The sequence below is a fragment of the Rhodnius prolixus genome, unplaced genomic scaffold (genome assembly GCF_049639745.1).
Source record: "Rhodnius prolixus isolate KJV_2025 unplaced genomic scaffold, Rpr scaffold_2, whole genome shotgun sequence".
Classification (NCBI taxonomy): Eukaryota; Metazoa; Arthropoda; class Insecta; order Hemiptera; family Reduviidae; genus Rhodnius; species Rhodnius prolixus.
The window spans coordinates 30,216,857-30,232,907 of NW_027411592.1; the positions used below are offsets into that span (position 1 = coordinate 30,216,857).

The 16,051-nt window shown below is 34.0% G+C and overlaps 1 protein-coding gene across 2 annotated transcripts in view; it reads right to left on the reverse strand.

Annotated features, from left to right (window-relative positions):
- ara (araucan) overlaps positions 1 to 16,051 on the reverse strand; it is a 232,405-nt gene that overhangs the window by 74,663 nt on the left and 141,691 nt on the right. For both annotated transcript variants that reach the window (XM_074118929.1, XM_074118930.1), the window contains exon 3: positions 1,378 to 1,493. In XM_074118929.1, coding sequence (XP_073975030.1) covers positions 1,378 to 1,493 — 116 coding nt within the window. The remainder of the gene's footprint in view (positions 1 to 1,377; positions 1,494 to 16,051) is intronic.

Here is a 16,051-nt window from a genome sequence, read left to right on the forward strand (position 1 = left end):
AATTAGATAATCAATCATGAAATTATTTTCATTTTTATATTTGTTAGTTGCAATATTAAAGAAATGTAGCTAAAAATATCAGGTATTCAATTAAGTATTAAGCTTTAAGTATTGTTTATTTCATTAAGGATTTCTTGTTTAATTTACTTTTATTTCTAAAAGAAGTTTATATTAAAGTTACGTTCTGTTCTTTTATTGAATTTTTTTTTAAATATTATTTTAATTTTGAATACTTAAATTCTTTAATACATGTATACAATCTATTTTTTAAAACTTACTTTTTTGCGTTTGACTTTCTACAAAAGGTGAAGGAAATTTTTTTTTAATATAGAAATTGAAAACTACCTATACCAGTATAACATTTTATAAAGTTTCTAGGCTCTATATAAAATGCCAGGATTTCATAATCTGTCGGTAACATATACTATACATATATAAATGGATGAATTTGACTAAACGTCGCAGGAAAGAAATTGTTTTGATAGGAAATGATGTAATAAAATAGCTCGAAGCTTTGTGAAATTTAAAAACCAAATAAATAAATAAAATACAAATAAATCTATCTAAGGAAAGGAATCCATTAAAAATAGCTGGTAAATTTTGGCCTAGAGTTCACTACAAACTGCCCTAGTAAGCATAACCTTCAAGAATATCAAGAAAAAAAGAATGGAAAACCCTTTTACTTCCTCTTTGTCTAAGCAAGTGGGAGAGTCCTTTGCCTTGTTAGAAGGAGGTAGAACGCGAGAACTTGGGAATATCTCAGCGGACGTGGAGCCACGCCGTGCATCCGCTTATAAGCCACAGATTCACTTCTTACTCAATCTTCGATTCTTCCTTAGTCTTCATTAGTCTCCCTTATCTGCGAAAATCCATATTGCTTCCTACATTTTCAAATCTCCTCTTACATACAGATCTGTACTAGTAAAATATTTCTTTCAAGGTTCAACCCTTAATCTCCCTTAATATTTACAGCTACAACAATCGGCGGATACTTCACTAGCAGCATCCAAGAGAACAGAGGTTCTCTTAAATGCAATGACGGCCCTTTCATTCACTGTTCAGCCAAGTATCCAAGAATTTGGGAAAAGTGACAAATATCTTCATCTAAAGAAGATTTTATTCCGTATGTTGTACAAATAAAACTAGTTTCACAGCAACAAAAGGTAGTTCTAGACTTAGCTGCTTAAATGTAAATCTCCAAAAAATTACCCATAGTGCATCTCAAAAAAAAAAAGATCTAATCACGAAGAATTTACAAATAATCGAATGAAATTAAGATCAATTAAATTGTAATAGAAAATTTTCAAATAAAATCATGTAAAGAATTTAGAGATATTAAAAATATGATATTTAAAACAAAAAGTAAACACTGCTAACCCATAAGCTGCGAGTGTAGGATCGTATGGGTAGTAGCCAGAGGAAGGTTGCAACCCACTCGCCCAGGGTGACATATCCCCGGGGGTGCTGGTCTCCTTCAGTCCGTATGGGTTACTCTGAAAAACAAAACAAAAAAATTATGATTAAATAAAATGTGACTGGTAAAATACATGTAAGTATCCACAGAAACCCATACTCTATCGATGTGCTGCCGTTCATCGAGCAGAGCCCGCAAGCAATACCACTTTTTCACAAGAATGGATGCAATGATTCATGTCCTCAACATGATGGTATTGCTGTACAGTAGTGATGATGTCTAATACAAACTGATGATCTAGGATAATTTAAGAGTTTTCGACGATGGAAAGGATACGTTGGAGAAGAAGTTCTTTGGAAAAATCTCCTAGGAGTGGTAATAAACTAATGGGACGATAAGACGAAGGATGTAGATGAGGTTTATTAGAATGCAGTGATTCTTTTTTTCAATTACTACTTATAACCACCAGTGATTGAAATTTGAACTCATTTCAGTAAATATAGTGTTGTAATGGACCCATTATGCAGCGATTGCCAAAGAAGTCAATATCAAATTGCAAGAATCATGAAGAAATCTTTTTCTTTGTAGGCAGCCAAAATAATTAGATTTTAACCCTTTTTTTTTGCAAAATGGTTAGATTAAATTTCTTCCTATTAATTGCACAAACCATTGTTAAAGCAATTTGATAGTAAAAACTACTTTTTAAACAAGATAAACTAGTAATATGTAAAAAGATTTGAGTATATTTCCGTACTAAATATATTTATATATAAATTGGTTACCTTTTGTTTAAATATTTTCATTAAACTCTGAAGAATGAATGTTTACCATAAATGTCGTTTTGTACGGTCGAAAGATACACTCCTAGCGAGGGGAGAGGAGGTAAACAGAATGTCCCCGCTGTGAACTACAACCAGCCAGCTCCCTATTGTCCACTCATACTAATATACAACTTATATATATATGTGTGAGTGTGTATACACAAAACCTTCTTGAATTATTCATGAAATGAAAAGCAATTAAATTGCGTCCAGCTAAAACCGGCCAGCTCTAAACCTCTTACAGATGAGGCAACTCTCTCTTCTGCTTCAGTTTGATTAACTAAATATAAATAAATAAATAGAGTGTATATTTACTATTTTTTTTTTTTTTTATTATTAATAGAGTTATTAAATCGTTATTAGTCTAGCTAAAGTATGACGTAACATGGAAATATTTAAATAAGTGGGATGTGCAAAAATAAATTACAGTTTGAAAATGTTAGTCAAGTGTTCAATGTTGGAAAATATGTTTTTTCTTTATTAATTTCTGATTCGTTTCGGATTTCCATCCATCATCAGAATTAGTAAAGACTTTGAATTCTTCCTACTTCCCTAGTTCGAAAAATCACCCCAATAAAGATGTGTTTTTTCTTACAAGGTATTTAATGAACAATTATCTCCTGCGTTAATTTGTGTAATCCTCAAATTATTGTATTACACTGTGAGATCATTATTTTATTTTTTTATTGATGAAATTGCCATCAAGTTTTGGGCCATGAGGTTAATTTAGTTAAAGCTACTAATTTGACGTTCTTCTTTCCTCGCCCAAAAGGCAAAGTTGACAGTGGGTAACAACAGCTCTTCGAAAAGATTTTTCATAGATGAGTAAAATAAGAGAATACGATGTACATTTTCAGACTAGTATGAATTAATTATAGAATATATTAATTATAAAAATGAATACTTTAATACTGAATAGTTAGGGCAAGAGCGTAGAAATCCAAAGAGAAAAGTGGAAGCTAAATTCAAGTAAACCGTGTACCAATTCCTGTAGAAGTTGATAGTGTTGCTATTTCGTTCACAGCATAGACATCTTCACGATAATGAAGCTGAGGTGAACATATTAGGCAATAAACCCTAAATCTATTTAACACTAAATCAAGTTTAGGTCCTTGTAGTTCCTGCTTTTCATTTTACTTGTTAGTTACCGAAAATGGAGCTGGTGATTTTGACTCCATCAATACAATAAAATTATATAAAAAATAAAATAAAGTAATTGCCTATTTTTTCAGGCGGGCTATAAGTCCAACCATTGATCAAGTGTTCTGGACGGAGGCGACTAGCAATCATTTGCAAACTTTACTGTGAAATTCCTTTTTCTGCAACCATGTAGGATGTTCTCATTACTCAATTAAAATCAGCTGTGTAATGTCCAACTTTACCTCACTAGTGGGGAAAAATTCCCATTAGTGTCACTTTCCTCACTAGTGAGTGAAAAAACTTTATTGTGCTTCCTTGATATAAGAAGTTTTGTTATTAAATATTTTCTGTAAAACTTTAATAAGCTTATTTAAATTTATTTTATCCAAATAATCAAAAAACGAATATTAAAAAAATAAAATAAATATTGAAGGAATATAGAAATAAAAATAATACTTTAATAAATAATTAGATATTTTTAATTATAACAGTTAAAAAGGTTATAGTGTTACCTTATAGAAATTTAAAATGGATTCTAGTGAGTCCTGTTTAGTTTTTTTTTTAGTTAATAACCCTAATGGTTGCAGAAAAACATATAATATTTAACTTGAGTGTAAAGTATTTTCCTTACACTCGGCATTGCACTTGCACTCGCCTCGCTTCGCTCGCTCCTGCGAACCCTGCCTCGTGTGAGGAAAAGTACTACTTTCCGCACTTGTTAAATAAATAACTATTTATTTACCATTAAATAAAATCCAAGGCCTAAAAACCGGGAATCGAACACAGTACCATAATACATATTAGCTTTACAGGTCTCGCCTTTAACCGCTCAGTGATTGAGACAGCGATGTTCATCATGGCGAACTTGATCTATTGAGTGAGCCAAATGTGCCCGACCAGAACTATGAACGTGTACCATCTTTTCATAGTGAAAATTTTCAAATTTAGTGCACACTAGTTAAATTCCAAACTTTTGTTAGTAAGAGTAATGATTAAATTATAACAAAAAAAAGGAAAAAAAAAAGAATTCAAATATAAATACGGGAAATATGCAAAATATATAGAAAACAGAAAAATATATATACACATTCTTTGACGTTTGAATGAAATATATAGAGTGAGTTTATATGAATGCCCTCTTTATTAAATTGATTAGTCGGTGATAACTGTGAACGAAGATTAACTACATGGAAAGGTTATTTGAGGAGGTTTCGGTAAACCACCGGCAATGGTATTTATGATCAGCAAGAGAGAGCGCCAGAATGAGGCTTTACGCAGCACATAAATAACTGGACCGTTCAAAATCAGATCGACCCTCTTCTAAAACGAGTCTACACCCGCCCACACAGCAGCCGCTGTTAGCGGCGCCCTCCCAATGGATGTCAAATACAATAACTCCAAGGGAGACTTCCCTGCTGCTGCTGCAAAAAAAAATGAGTTAGATTTAATAGGTATCAAATCGCATATTTCATCTTTTGCCCAACTTGGGTGGCAATGATAGTCAAATTTCTCTTTCAATTTATTGGAATGCAGTCTTCTGTTTAAAGAGAAAAATATTAAAGAGAATTGCAATAAATTCACTTCATTAGTTGTTTTAAGTACTCCTCAACCTTCAAAAGACTGTCCACTTTTCAAATCTTGATTTTAAGTCATTCAGTCAATATACATGTCTGCTTCTTTTATTAAAATTTGTTTTGCGTACGTTCTTGTGTTTACCACACTACGGTAAATAATTGAAGAGCTTGGTGCAAAAACGAGTTATCTACATTTTTTTCAGAAAATGGCGCCCCCTATTGTATGTTCAGTTCTACATCTTTATGCAGACTCGTTTATTATTACTTATATTACTTATTCTCTAACCTAGGTTACATTTGGAGCAAAAATGAGTTTTCTACTGCAGATAACTTTCTTTTGCTCCAAACAGAAAAGATGACGCAATCAATCAATCAAAATTGTTTTTATTAGGTTTATTTAATGTTTATATTAGGTAGATATTATTATTTTTCTTTTTGACAGGCATAATAATATATCTAACATTCGCTTCGACAAGACACAAAATGCCACTTAAAAGCTCAAAAACAAGAAATCTGTTGACTAAAGTACTTAATATATACTCGTGCTTAGTGAGCAACTATCTACTGAAATCGTTCAGGAACACAATAAACAGCGAGCAAAACGATATTAGGCGGACCTAACCAGAACATATTTTTTTCGAAGTAAAATGAATTTATGCCAAAAATCTGCAGTATCTTCGGCGTAATATATTAGCCATTTTGTCCGAGAAGGAAAATATTTACCTTACAACTTTGTTCACATGACAATCTGTGTAAATAAGTATTCGAGAAAACACTCATAGATTCTTGAGGCATCAACTGTAGAGGAGAGGAAGGAATGAGAGAAAAGAATATTTCAGTTAAAGCAGTAAATTTATACCGCACTCGAATTGAATATTCAGTTGATGTGTACGCATTTTAAAGATAATGTAATATCACAGTGGAGATTTTAGAGCCATTAAAGAGTTGTGAATCAGAGTAGCTAATTATCATAACCCAGTGTAAAAGTGTACTTGGTTCATGAGTTTTATTATCTCGAAAAGAGTATCTTATCACGCTGCTACTTAGCATGCAAGATGGTTCTTCTTATTGTTCTTGTTCTTCATTCATTAACAATTTACCTCACTACTTACATTACCGCTGACTCCTAAACTTCTATCTTCATTATCAATTTCATTCATAATAACTTACGTTTATTGTTACATACGTTTGTTAATTATAAGCTAAATTTTAATTTTATGTCCATGATGTTGACACTTCAAGGTATGCTGCCTTCAAATTTAAATTTGATGACGCTTAATTCAAAATATTTTATGCATTAAAGGCAACGTCTGGCGTCATGTTGGAAGCGCTGGATTGGGTTTGGCATCCCGGGTTTAAATTATTGTCGAAAATAAAAGACATTCTAAATGCATATCTATTTCCTTATGTCTTTAAAAATCACATCTGAGTGAGAAACCGGTTCGGTCAAGCCTCTCAAGGAGCTCCTCTTGTCCTCAGAAAGCAGAAATTTCACATGAAAGTATTCTAGATCCTATTTCAAACACAATTTACAATGCTTTCTTGGCATCCCAGGAAGGTAATTTTGATACTGGGTTATAGTTCTTTCGCTTCTTCCTTCGGACTTGCTATCCTCAAACCAACATGCCACAGATGATTTCAAGACTACTAAACAGACTATCTGAACTTAAATTACAAAAAAGGATTAATTTGTACAATACTTAGCTGAGTTGCGGGGTTCCGCTAAGCATTCTAATCTTCACTAAATCGAATCCTTGCAATCCAAAATACTTTTCCAATTCTCTCCAATCCTAATTCCCAATACTCTCTGTCTTCAACTAAAACCTAAATAATGACCTTTCAATTTCTTCTGTATCCAATTAACAAAGATTCCACATCCTCTCATCACGATCTTTTGGTCTAACAGCTTCAAATATCAAACCTTATCCAACACTTTATTTAGACCTTGTGATCATTTGATCTAATCCAACCCATGAAGTGATTGATACCACTAGTTATCTTCTTCACAAGTCACATTATTCTGAAATCCTTTACTTGTGAACGTTCAGTTGCAACTAAATAACAGGATGATATAAAAACAAAAGACAACAGAATTACACATGTGACCTTCAACATTACAGCAACTTATCCATTCCTGACTTCAGAATAATTAAAACTTGAATATCTAATTCGGAAACTATAAATTGAATTGTTGGGGCATATACAAGAAAAGCTAATGAAACTGCGTTCGGCCGTTCGCATCGATCTCCAAACAAATCAGATCAGTTGGTTTGTTTCGGATTCCTCGTGTCTCAATTTATTGGATGTTCACGATTTACGTTATAAAAACGGCCAGAAATCGCTGGGATTGCCGCATTCTAGTTCTCACCAATTTTCTCGTGTCCGTTTCAAAGCAACATGAAGGCAACCTAGAACCACCTATTGGTAGAACTATTTAGTCATAGCTGTGCCGAGCAGCGTGATGAACTACGGTCAAAGAAGACGGTCGCACGACTGTGACATTATTGTTCCATCTTGAAGGTGCGATCGCCCATTCTTCACAATTGTTACACAGTTTCCTGGCCAAACACAACTCACCTGTGCTTCGACAGGCTCTCTACATGGCTCGTGTGATTTCTGACTTTTTCCCAAGCTTATAAAGACTCTGAATAGATATTAATTTCACATGTTAGACAATGCAAAATGCTTTTAGACCAGCTGCGTGTTATCAGAAGCATTCCATCGCAGTTTCCGACAGTTGCCGAACCATTGGGAAAGGTTATGTAGTTGGCCTAGGGGTCTACTTTGAAAAAGATTAGGGTAAGATAGTCGGGCTAAAATTAGTGCATCTCGTGTATAATTCTATAATTAACCAACTAAGTACTAAACAGCTTAATTATTAGCAATCAGTATTTGCTTCTTTTGCGAATCTAAAGAGTTTGAATTAAAAATGAAAACAAAAGAAGAACTATTAGAGCAAAGAGAAGCTATTATATTGTTAAATGAAATGTATTGAATAAAAGGGCAGATTTGGGAGAGAGAATAGACCCTGGAGGGGAAGATTATGGTGGAAGTGTCAGTTTGTTGAATTATTAGGAGAGTGATGGTATTGAATATAGATCCTAACTGGGGTCCCGTTCTTCAAGCAGACGACTCAGGATTGCACTACAGTCTAGCTGGGGGGATCTTGCCTTCAAACATTTATCAACTCTCTGCTCCTTCAGTTTTATATAGCTGTCTACGTCCGTGAGTTTGTCTGTACATGTATGTCTTCACTCTCGGCCCAGTTCACATTCTTAATAATAACTATTTAATATTTTTCTCTAACATCCGCCGAGATAACATTTAATATGATTTATAGAGTATGGGTGTTAATGTCCTTGTTTACTTGCTGGCCTCCAATGGCATTTGTTACCAAGGTTTATTCTCTTCTTGATCACATTAAGAGCATATCTGTTCCTGTTCCCCAACCTCTTATACACAAGGAAACACAAACACAAATATAAAAAGAAATAAACGGCATTTTATCAGCTATAATAAGTTCAAATTGAGCACGAAAGAACAGGTGAGCTTATTTAATAATTTTTATTTAATTTTAGAACATTGTGTTATTAATATGGTGACGCTGCGAGTGAAGCTGTAAGGGCTCTAACCCCACATGGACAGGTGTTCTTCTGACACCTGTTTAATTGATGACCTATAAACATAGGACATTATATTGTAGATATATATGTGTGAGTGAGTGAACGTGTAGCCATTCTTGTGTTACGAAGACAATATTAAACAGTACAATAACAATATTAGTGATTTATACAATAAAGTTATTTATCTATTAATAATTAATGTAGTCTTTTTTTTTAAATTTTATTATTAAAAAAAATATTCATAACTCTACAGCAGAGATGAGGCCAGCGCATTGCCAAGAAAGTTGATAACTTAGTCCAAATTAAATACTTATTATTTATGCTTTTGGAATGCCAGGAATTCTTCCAACAATATTTGATAAATGGTTTTAAATATACAAGAATAATATATTAATGTGTCTCACAAGTTTTATTCTTAGATGTTTATATTTATGAAGTGTTGAAAGCTAAAGTAAGAAAATTATAGCTTAGTGAACTCGTTAGATCTATATTTTAACTGAAGATCGCTGTTTACTGGATGTTTTAGTAACCAAATAAATTTAATAATATTTTTAAATTAACTCTAATTAACCAGAAGGTGCATCAAAAAAACACTTATCCAAATTCTAACACGATTTTCTCTCATAGCAATTTATATGAAGCAATTGTTTTTTAATTTTCATTTTTTAACGGCACTTACGCATCATTTGAACACTTATTTTTCATAACTATCGTCCATTTAAGAGACCTGCTAAGCTAATATGTATTATGGTACTGGGTTCGATTCCCGGTCTTAGGCCTTAGATTAAACTGCTTTTGTGGAGATAGAAAAGACTGGCAGAAGTATGGGCCTTCGTGTAAACGAAAGTAAGACCAAATTTTTAACAAATGATCAAAGGTTTGAAGGTCCCCTTAGAGTCGGCGGCTACTCATTTGAGAAGGTCGACAGCTTTGTGTACCTAGGATCTCTAGTAACTGCTAGGAGTGACGTCTTGAGCGAGATCAGCAGGAGTGCTACTTCGGCCCTTTATAGGCACATGAGAAGTAAGTTGTTGGACACGGCAACCAAGCTAAGAATTTATAAAACTCTTACTCGACTTGTCCTGGTATGTGCCTCCGAAACCTGGATATTACGAAAGCTGATGAACAACGCCTTTTAATATTCGAAAGGAAAGTACTGCGTAAGATTTTCGGCCCAATACGTGGTAATATGAGTTGGCGACGCAGAACAAACAGAGAGCTGTATGCTCTGAAGAAAGAACCGAATATTATAGCGCTGATTAAACTAATCAGGCTTAGATGGGATTCTTACATGTCGAAAGAATGGTTCAGGAAGAGATCCTGTATAAGCTTCTACAGGAAGTTCCCGACCGCAAAAGGAGAATTGGAAGACCGAAGCTGAGATGGTTTGACAGCGTGACGCAGGATGCCAGGCAGTGTTGCGCACTAGAGACTGGATGGCGGCTGCAAGAGAGAGAGAGAGAGAGACGACTGGCGGAGTAAAATCGAGGAGGCCAGGACCCAACTAACTGGGTTCTAGTGACATTGTGAGTGAGTGAGGCATTAGATTTAATTTAATGGTTAATAAAAGAAATTTACAGTAAAGTATGTTTGCTAGTCGCCTGTGTCCACGAACCTTAATTGGTAGTTTGACATAAAGTCCGCCTGAAAAAATAGGCGATTACTTTACTTACTACTTACTTACTTAATGGCACACGTTTAAACGAGTTTCCTCAAATATGCAATTTTACTTCCACATTGAATTCCTACTATAACTATAAAAGTAATGAGGGTTAGTATTACACCTAAGAGAGAAAAGCTTTAGATGCATTTTCTTTGGAACGTCGAATATAGTGTGTTCAGGAGCTTACAAAGTTGGATGGTAAAAGTCTAGAGATGGGCCAAAAACTACATTAAATCCATGTTAGCTGATATTTTGTTGTTTAAATCATTTCTACTCCATAAATAAATGATCCATTAACCCAGGTAATTCGATAATTAGTAAAACTTAATTTTTTTAGGGCTAAGGAAACCTCAGTATACAAACATTACCAGTGATGAAATAAATTATTTAGAAAACTAAGTTTTACTTTTTAAAAATTAATTATGCATGATTGTCTATTTGAGGCTGAGCGTTTTAAGCTCGATCAACATCAACTTGTCTCACGATTTCACCAGCAATTCATGTTAAGAGCTCTTTTGCTAGCAAAAATAAAATTACAGGAAATTCTAAATTTTGTACTTTTCAGCACATAAAACATTAAAACATTTATTATTATATTGTAAACATCTTGATTAAATAATTATCTTAGTTAAATACATCAAGATCTTAAAAGAAGATCAAGAAAAAAGTATTTTTTCTTTTTTGAAAAATAAAAACTTATTCCTTTACTTCTTCTGATATCTTAATCTATTTAACTAACTTCTTTTTAATTAGATCTTGATGAATATCAAGACAATATGGTTGCTCGCATTAGTTGATACTACTTAAAAGATTTTAGTTCCTGAAATTGAAAACTATAAGATTTGTAAAAATAAATGTATATTATGTACAAATATAGATAAAATTTGTAACGTGTTTTGAATTGTAAAGTTTTCTCGAACGATTCCAGCGCAATGATAAGGAAAAATAAATTTTGTAAAAAGAAAATCAACACTTAGAATATCAGGTCTTCAACACTTAGAATATCATATGAGGGTCTCCAAACAGTTGTCAAAAGTCACATTGTAAATGTGCTGATGAAAGAAAGTTAGGCTTGATAAAACGCTTCATGCTTTGTTGAATCTACCTGCATTGGTGATTGTGTTGAATTTGCAACAAAGCCTTCTTGATAACGTTAAAAAAAAATACTATTTATTCAAAAATTAACAAATATATTTCGTCAATGAACAATTGAGAATAACTTCAATAAGTTATTGAATCAGAACATTAACATTACCGAACTAGAAACTGTACTTACATTAAATTACAAATGAAAATACAGTTTTTTTTTTGTGTAACCTTTAGTAAAGTATCAACCAACGGGTTAAAGTTCAAAACCCACGTTCAAAATGCAACAAATTTACTCTAAAGAACTCTCCTTAAGTTTCTATCCATTGTGTGAGTTACTGCGGCCGTCCTCAGTTCCAAGTACCGCTATTCTAAACTAATGCTTTCCCACCTAGACATTAGTTCTTCCAGTTACTTTATGCACCTTATACCTGCATACTTAGGTCCTACTTATCTCAGCGCAACCTATTATATGCAAACTACCCATTGTGGAAACCACTTTGTTGAGTAAGTCATAGTAAACATTTAGATAACAGTGAATCATTCATGCATTTTCCTTCTTACAGTGAGATTTTGTTATAGGCATTTGAAAACTTTAAGGACTTTTGGAATAAAATTTGGATTTAATACAGAAAGTAATTGGGGACGTATAACACAATGTCAGTCGCATTTTCTATCAAATACTCCGTCATTTTTCTAGACAGAATATCGCTGAGTTGAGCAGAGAGTATAACATTAATAAAGAACTAGAAACGATCATTATTACCGAATTATTAACATATCTTCCCAGAATAGCATTTGAGAACCATTCCAGTTTAGCGGCTCCGTTTACCAAGATAAGAGCAACAGTTGTTAGAAAATCAAGTTACTGTAAATAGAATGATAAATGTAGTGGCAAGCTAATAAACGATTCTAAACTCAATTTGGTTGGCCGCTGTAAACACGCCTGTTGCACAATTTGATAAGGAAATACACACGGTTGGCCGATTAATTCGTCAGTTCATCAGGATAAATGGGGCACGTAATGAGAGCAGACGATGCCGAAACTCTGAGGGCGGTATTTCAGTATTATAGAGAGGAAAAACGTCACGCCTGGAGGGCTACCCCATTGAGTGCCACCCCACCGTCCCATTCTACATATGAATACGTAGTATAGTGCATTGGCGGTACATTTTTCAATTCAACCCCTCCAGAGGGAGGGGGTGGTTAGGTCGGCTCCAGGCATTTCACTTCCCTCGCATGTTTTTATACGCAAGGGACTAAGGCGTGAGGGGCCAGCATGGAATTGGGGTGCGCGCTAGCCCAGTCATTGTCACCCCGTGCGTCACTGCGAGGGTGAACCCATCACTCTTACCCCATATCCACATGCTCGTGCCTCAGACATCCACCCTTGCTCAGCTACTTTACAGGCGCCCCTAGAGGCTTGCCGGCCGAGAGCTCTTAACGCCGCAGGATGCCCTAAAGCCACTCTCTCTATTTATTGCAATACTCCAACTACAAACTCTACTTTCGCTCCCCTCTATATTATGCACGAATCCAACTAACTATTGTATCACACATATATAAACACTTATATTACGTATTTGGGTATCGCAACGCTACACAAACAAACTACTGCTTTAGTAGTTTCATATATTCATGATAAACACATGCACTTTAGCAACAATAGCGAAAGGCTGCTGCTGCATATCACAGTTGAATGCATTAATCTATGCACCTAGTGCCACTATCCCAGTATGCCTTGATATATCCGACATTCTTCGCGTTTGTCCCTCTAACATTTTACCAAAAATTTAAGTATTTACATAGTTAAACCGCGATCGACTGAACAGAATCTACTTTATCATCAAATAATCAAAGGGAATCTTACATCCAGTTCGAGCTTTTTTTTGTTAAACTTTAGTCCAGGATTGCCTAGGAGCAGAAGCTCAATTTATGTTTCAATAAATTAGCAAGAAAAGATATTTTTTATTGAAATCATTACCAAAGTGATAATGAAGGAAGGGCATTGTTTTAGTCCAGGAAAAATATTCCATTTAAACATATACCTACACCTTAAAGCAGTCACTGTCAAATTTGAAGGTACACAATTTAAACAAATACCTACACCCTAGAGTAGTCACTGTCAAATTTGAAGGTCCACAATTTAAACAAATACCTACACCCTAGAGCAGTCACTGTCAAATTTAAAAGGTCCACAATTTAAACATGTACCTACTCCCTAAAGCAGGCACTGTCAAATTTGAAGGTCCACAATTTAAATATGTACCTACACTCTAAAGCAGGCACTGTCAAATTTGAAAGTCCAAAATTTAAACATGTACCTACACTCTAAAGCAGGCACTGTCAAATTTTTACGTCCACAATTTAAACATGTACCTACACTCTAAAGCAGGCACTGTCAAATTTGAAGGTCCACAATTTAAACATGTACCTACACACTAAAGCAGGCACTGTCAAATTTAAAGGTCCACAAAATAAAAATGCAAAATTCGCGGTACAAAAATTAATTAAAGAATGGTATTTTAATGATGTAATAGCAACCATTTATTTGAGAAAGATAATTATTTATAAAATTGGAAATACTAAAAACTTGAGCTTTTATGAATAAATTATTATTTTATGTAATTTAAACAATTTTATTAAACTAAGTATACATTTATTGTGAATAATACCAGACAAGACCGCTTTATAATGTTAGTTTCACTAATTAGTATATCATCGCTGTTATACTCGCGTGATTGGATGAAATAATTGAAAATTGGGTAACCTTATTGGTGCTTGAATTTAAGAGTTAAATTATTTCCATTTTTTGTCAAGAGCTCATATGGCGGGGGCCAGCTTAATCAAGTAATATTAAACTAAAACAAGAGTTACATACACAAAATTATGTTCTGATAAGTAGAATAGCGTCCTACAATTAGTTTATGACAAAAATCGTTTTAGTCATTGTTTTATACATCATAAATGTCAAGCTTAATAAGTACACACAATTTATGGTTCAGTAGTTACTTAAATAAAAATAATGGCGAAAAGAAAGACGAAGCTTAGCATTTAGCTCAACATGCAAATAAGTGTTTATCATATTACTCAGGGCAGAGTGGGACAACTCATTGATAGAACTACACTCTTGTAGTTAGGTTTAAGCTGAAGAAAGAGAACGAGTGTGCGTGCTTTTATAAGTTCTGGCGGGGACTTTTTGTGCGAGGATGGCGCAGTGAGCCGACTGGGAGATGCTATCTCACCTCGAATCGACACCTCCGGCGGGCATCACTTGAATCTCAATGGTTTTTTTTCATTCTCTCCCCGGCGCCAGCCCTACCGTCCTCCTTTCTTTCTCGGTGTCCCCAGTCGCTGTAGGCTTTGAAAGTTTGAAAGAGGAGGCCACAGCGGTCCCAAGGGAACTACTCACTGATCCATCCCTTGTCTCTTTCCAACATAAGGGTAACGTGGATATATATAGAGCCCTTCTATTGCCTTCGTTATTCTGCGGGCTACTGATAATGCTACACTATACACAATCAATAAACAACTGAAAGGAATAGCATTTGAATGCAATCATTTGCCCATTAAAATCAATATTACATTTCCTACTCCAGGCTAACTTCTAGGATGTTCAATTCTGTTCAAAGTGGGAGACCTGTTTAGTGGAGTTAATGTAATAGAAAAGCATTTAGCGTTACGATAGCTGGGTTCGAATTTCGTTTTAGGCCTGGGATTTTATTTAATGGTTAATATGGATAATATGCGGTAAAGTAAGTTTGCTACTCGTCTCCGTTCACTTCTTCTGTTCGGTAGTTTGACGTGAAAACAGCATGAACTAATAAGTATAACTTTATAGAAAAGGATAAAACATAAATAGCCTAGCGATTCCACAGTTACGCTTGTTAGTAAAGACGGATAGATGATTTTTCTTTCTTTTTAATTATTGAAAGACTGCAGAAGTAACAGTTATTTATGTGATTAGTAAAGAAAGTAAATCTTTTCTTGTAAATGCGAAATGTTGCGACACGAAACGTGACCGCACAGGTAACATTATACTTCCGCATTAGTATCACAAAATATTTTTGAGAACTAACAGAAATGCCCTTTACTTCATAGAAAAAGAAAAAAAAAAAGACCTTGTCGAAATTGGGTGTATTTTAACATTACGCTTAGTTATTGACTATCAAACCTACAGACAGTTTTAATAAAAGCATTACCTGAAATAAACAATGGTTGCTGTGGTAACGGTGGTAAAAAATTGCAATTTCAGCTGAAAATGTCTGATCTACTTAAAATAAGAAAATGAAAAAGCCTTAATAAGTAAAGAAACGAGCCCAGTAATAAACATTAACCAACAAAATACCTCAAATTTAAGCGACATTAAAAAATAATTAAAACAATTAAGGTTAGATATAACGAAAGATTCTTTAATATTATTGCTGAACTAAATTAATTGTGTGTATTTAGAAATAAGTACGGCGAATTAAACTAAACAGTTAAGGGTAAAATGTACCTGGGTTATCAAATTTTAAATAAATCTAAGATCAATAAGCTGCTTTTAAAAGTGACAACTTTATTAAAAGCACAAACTACAAAAGAATGTTTTGTGCAAATTGTTAGTTTTATTAAAAGTGAAACAGAAAAGTCTCAAATTGCAGTTAGTACTGCAGCACATTCTCTTAAGTAGTTAGTGGCTTGAGCTGGGATACCCCTATCTGTAGGCAATGATGGACTAATTAGTATTT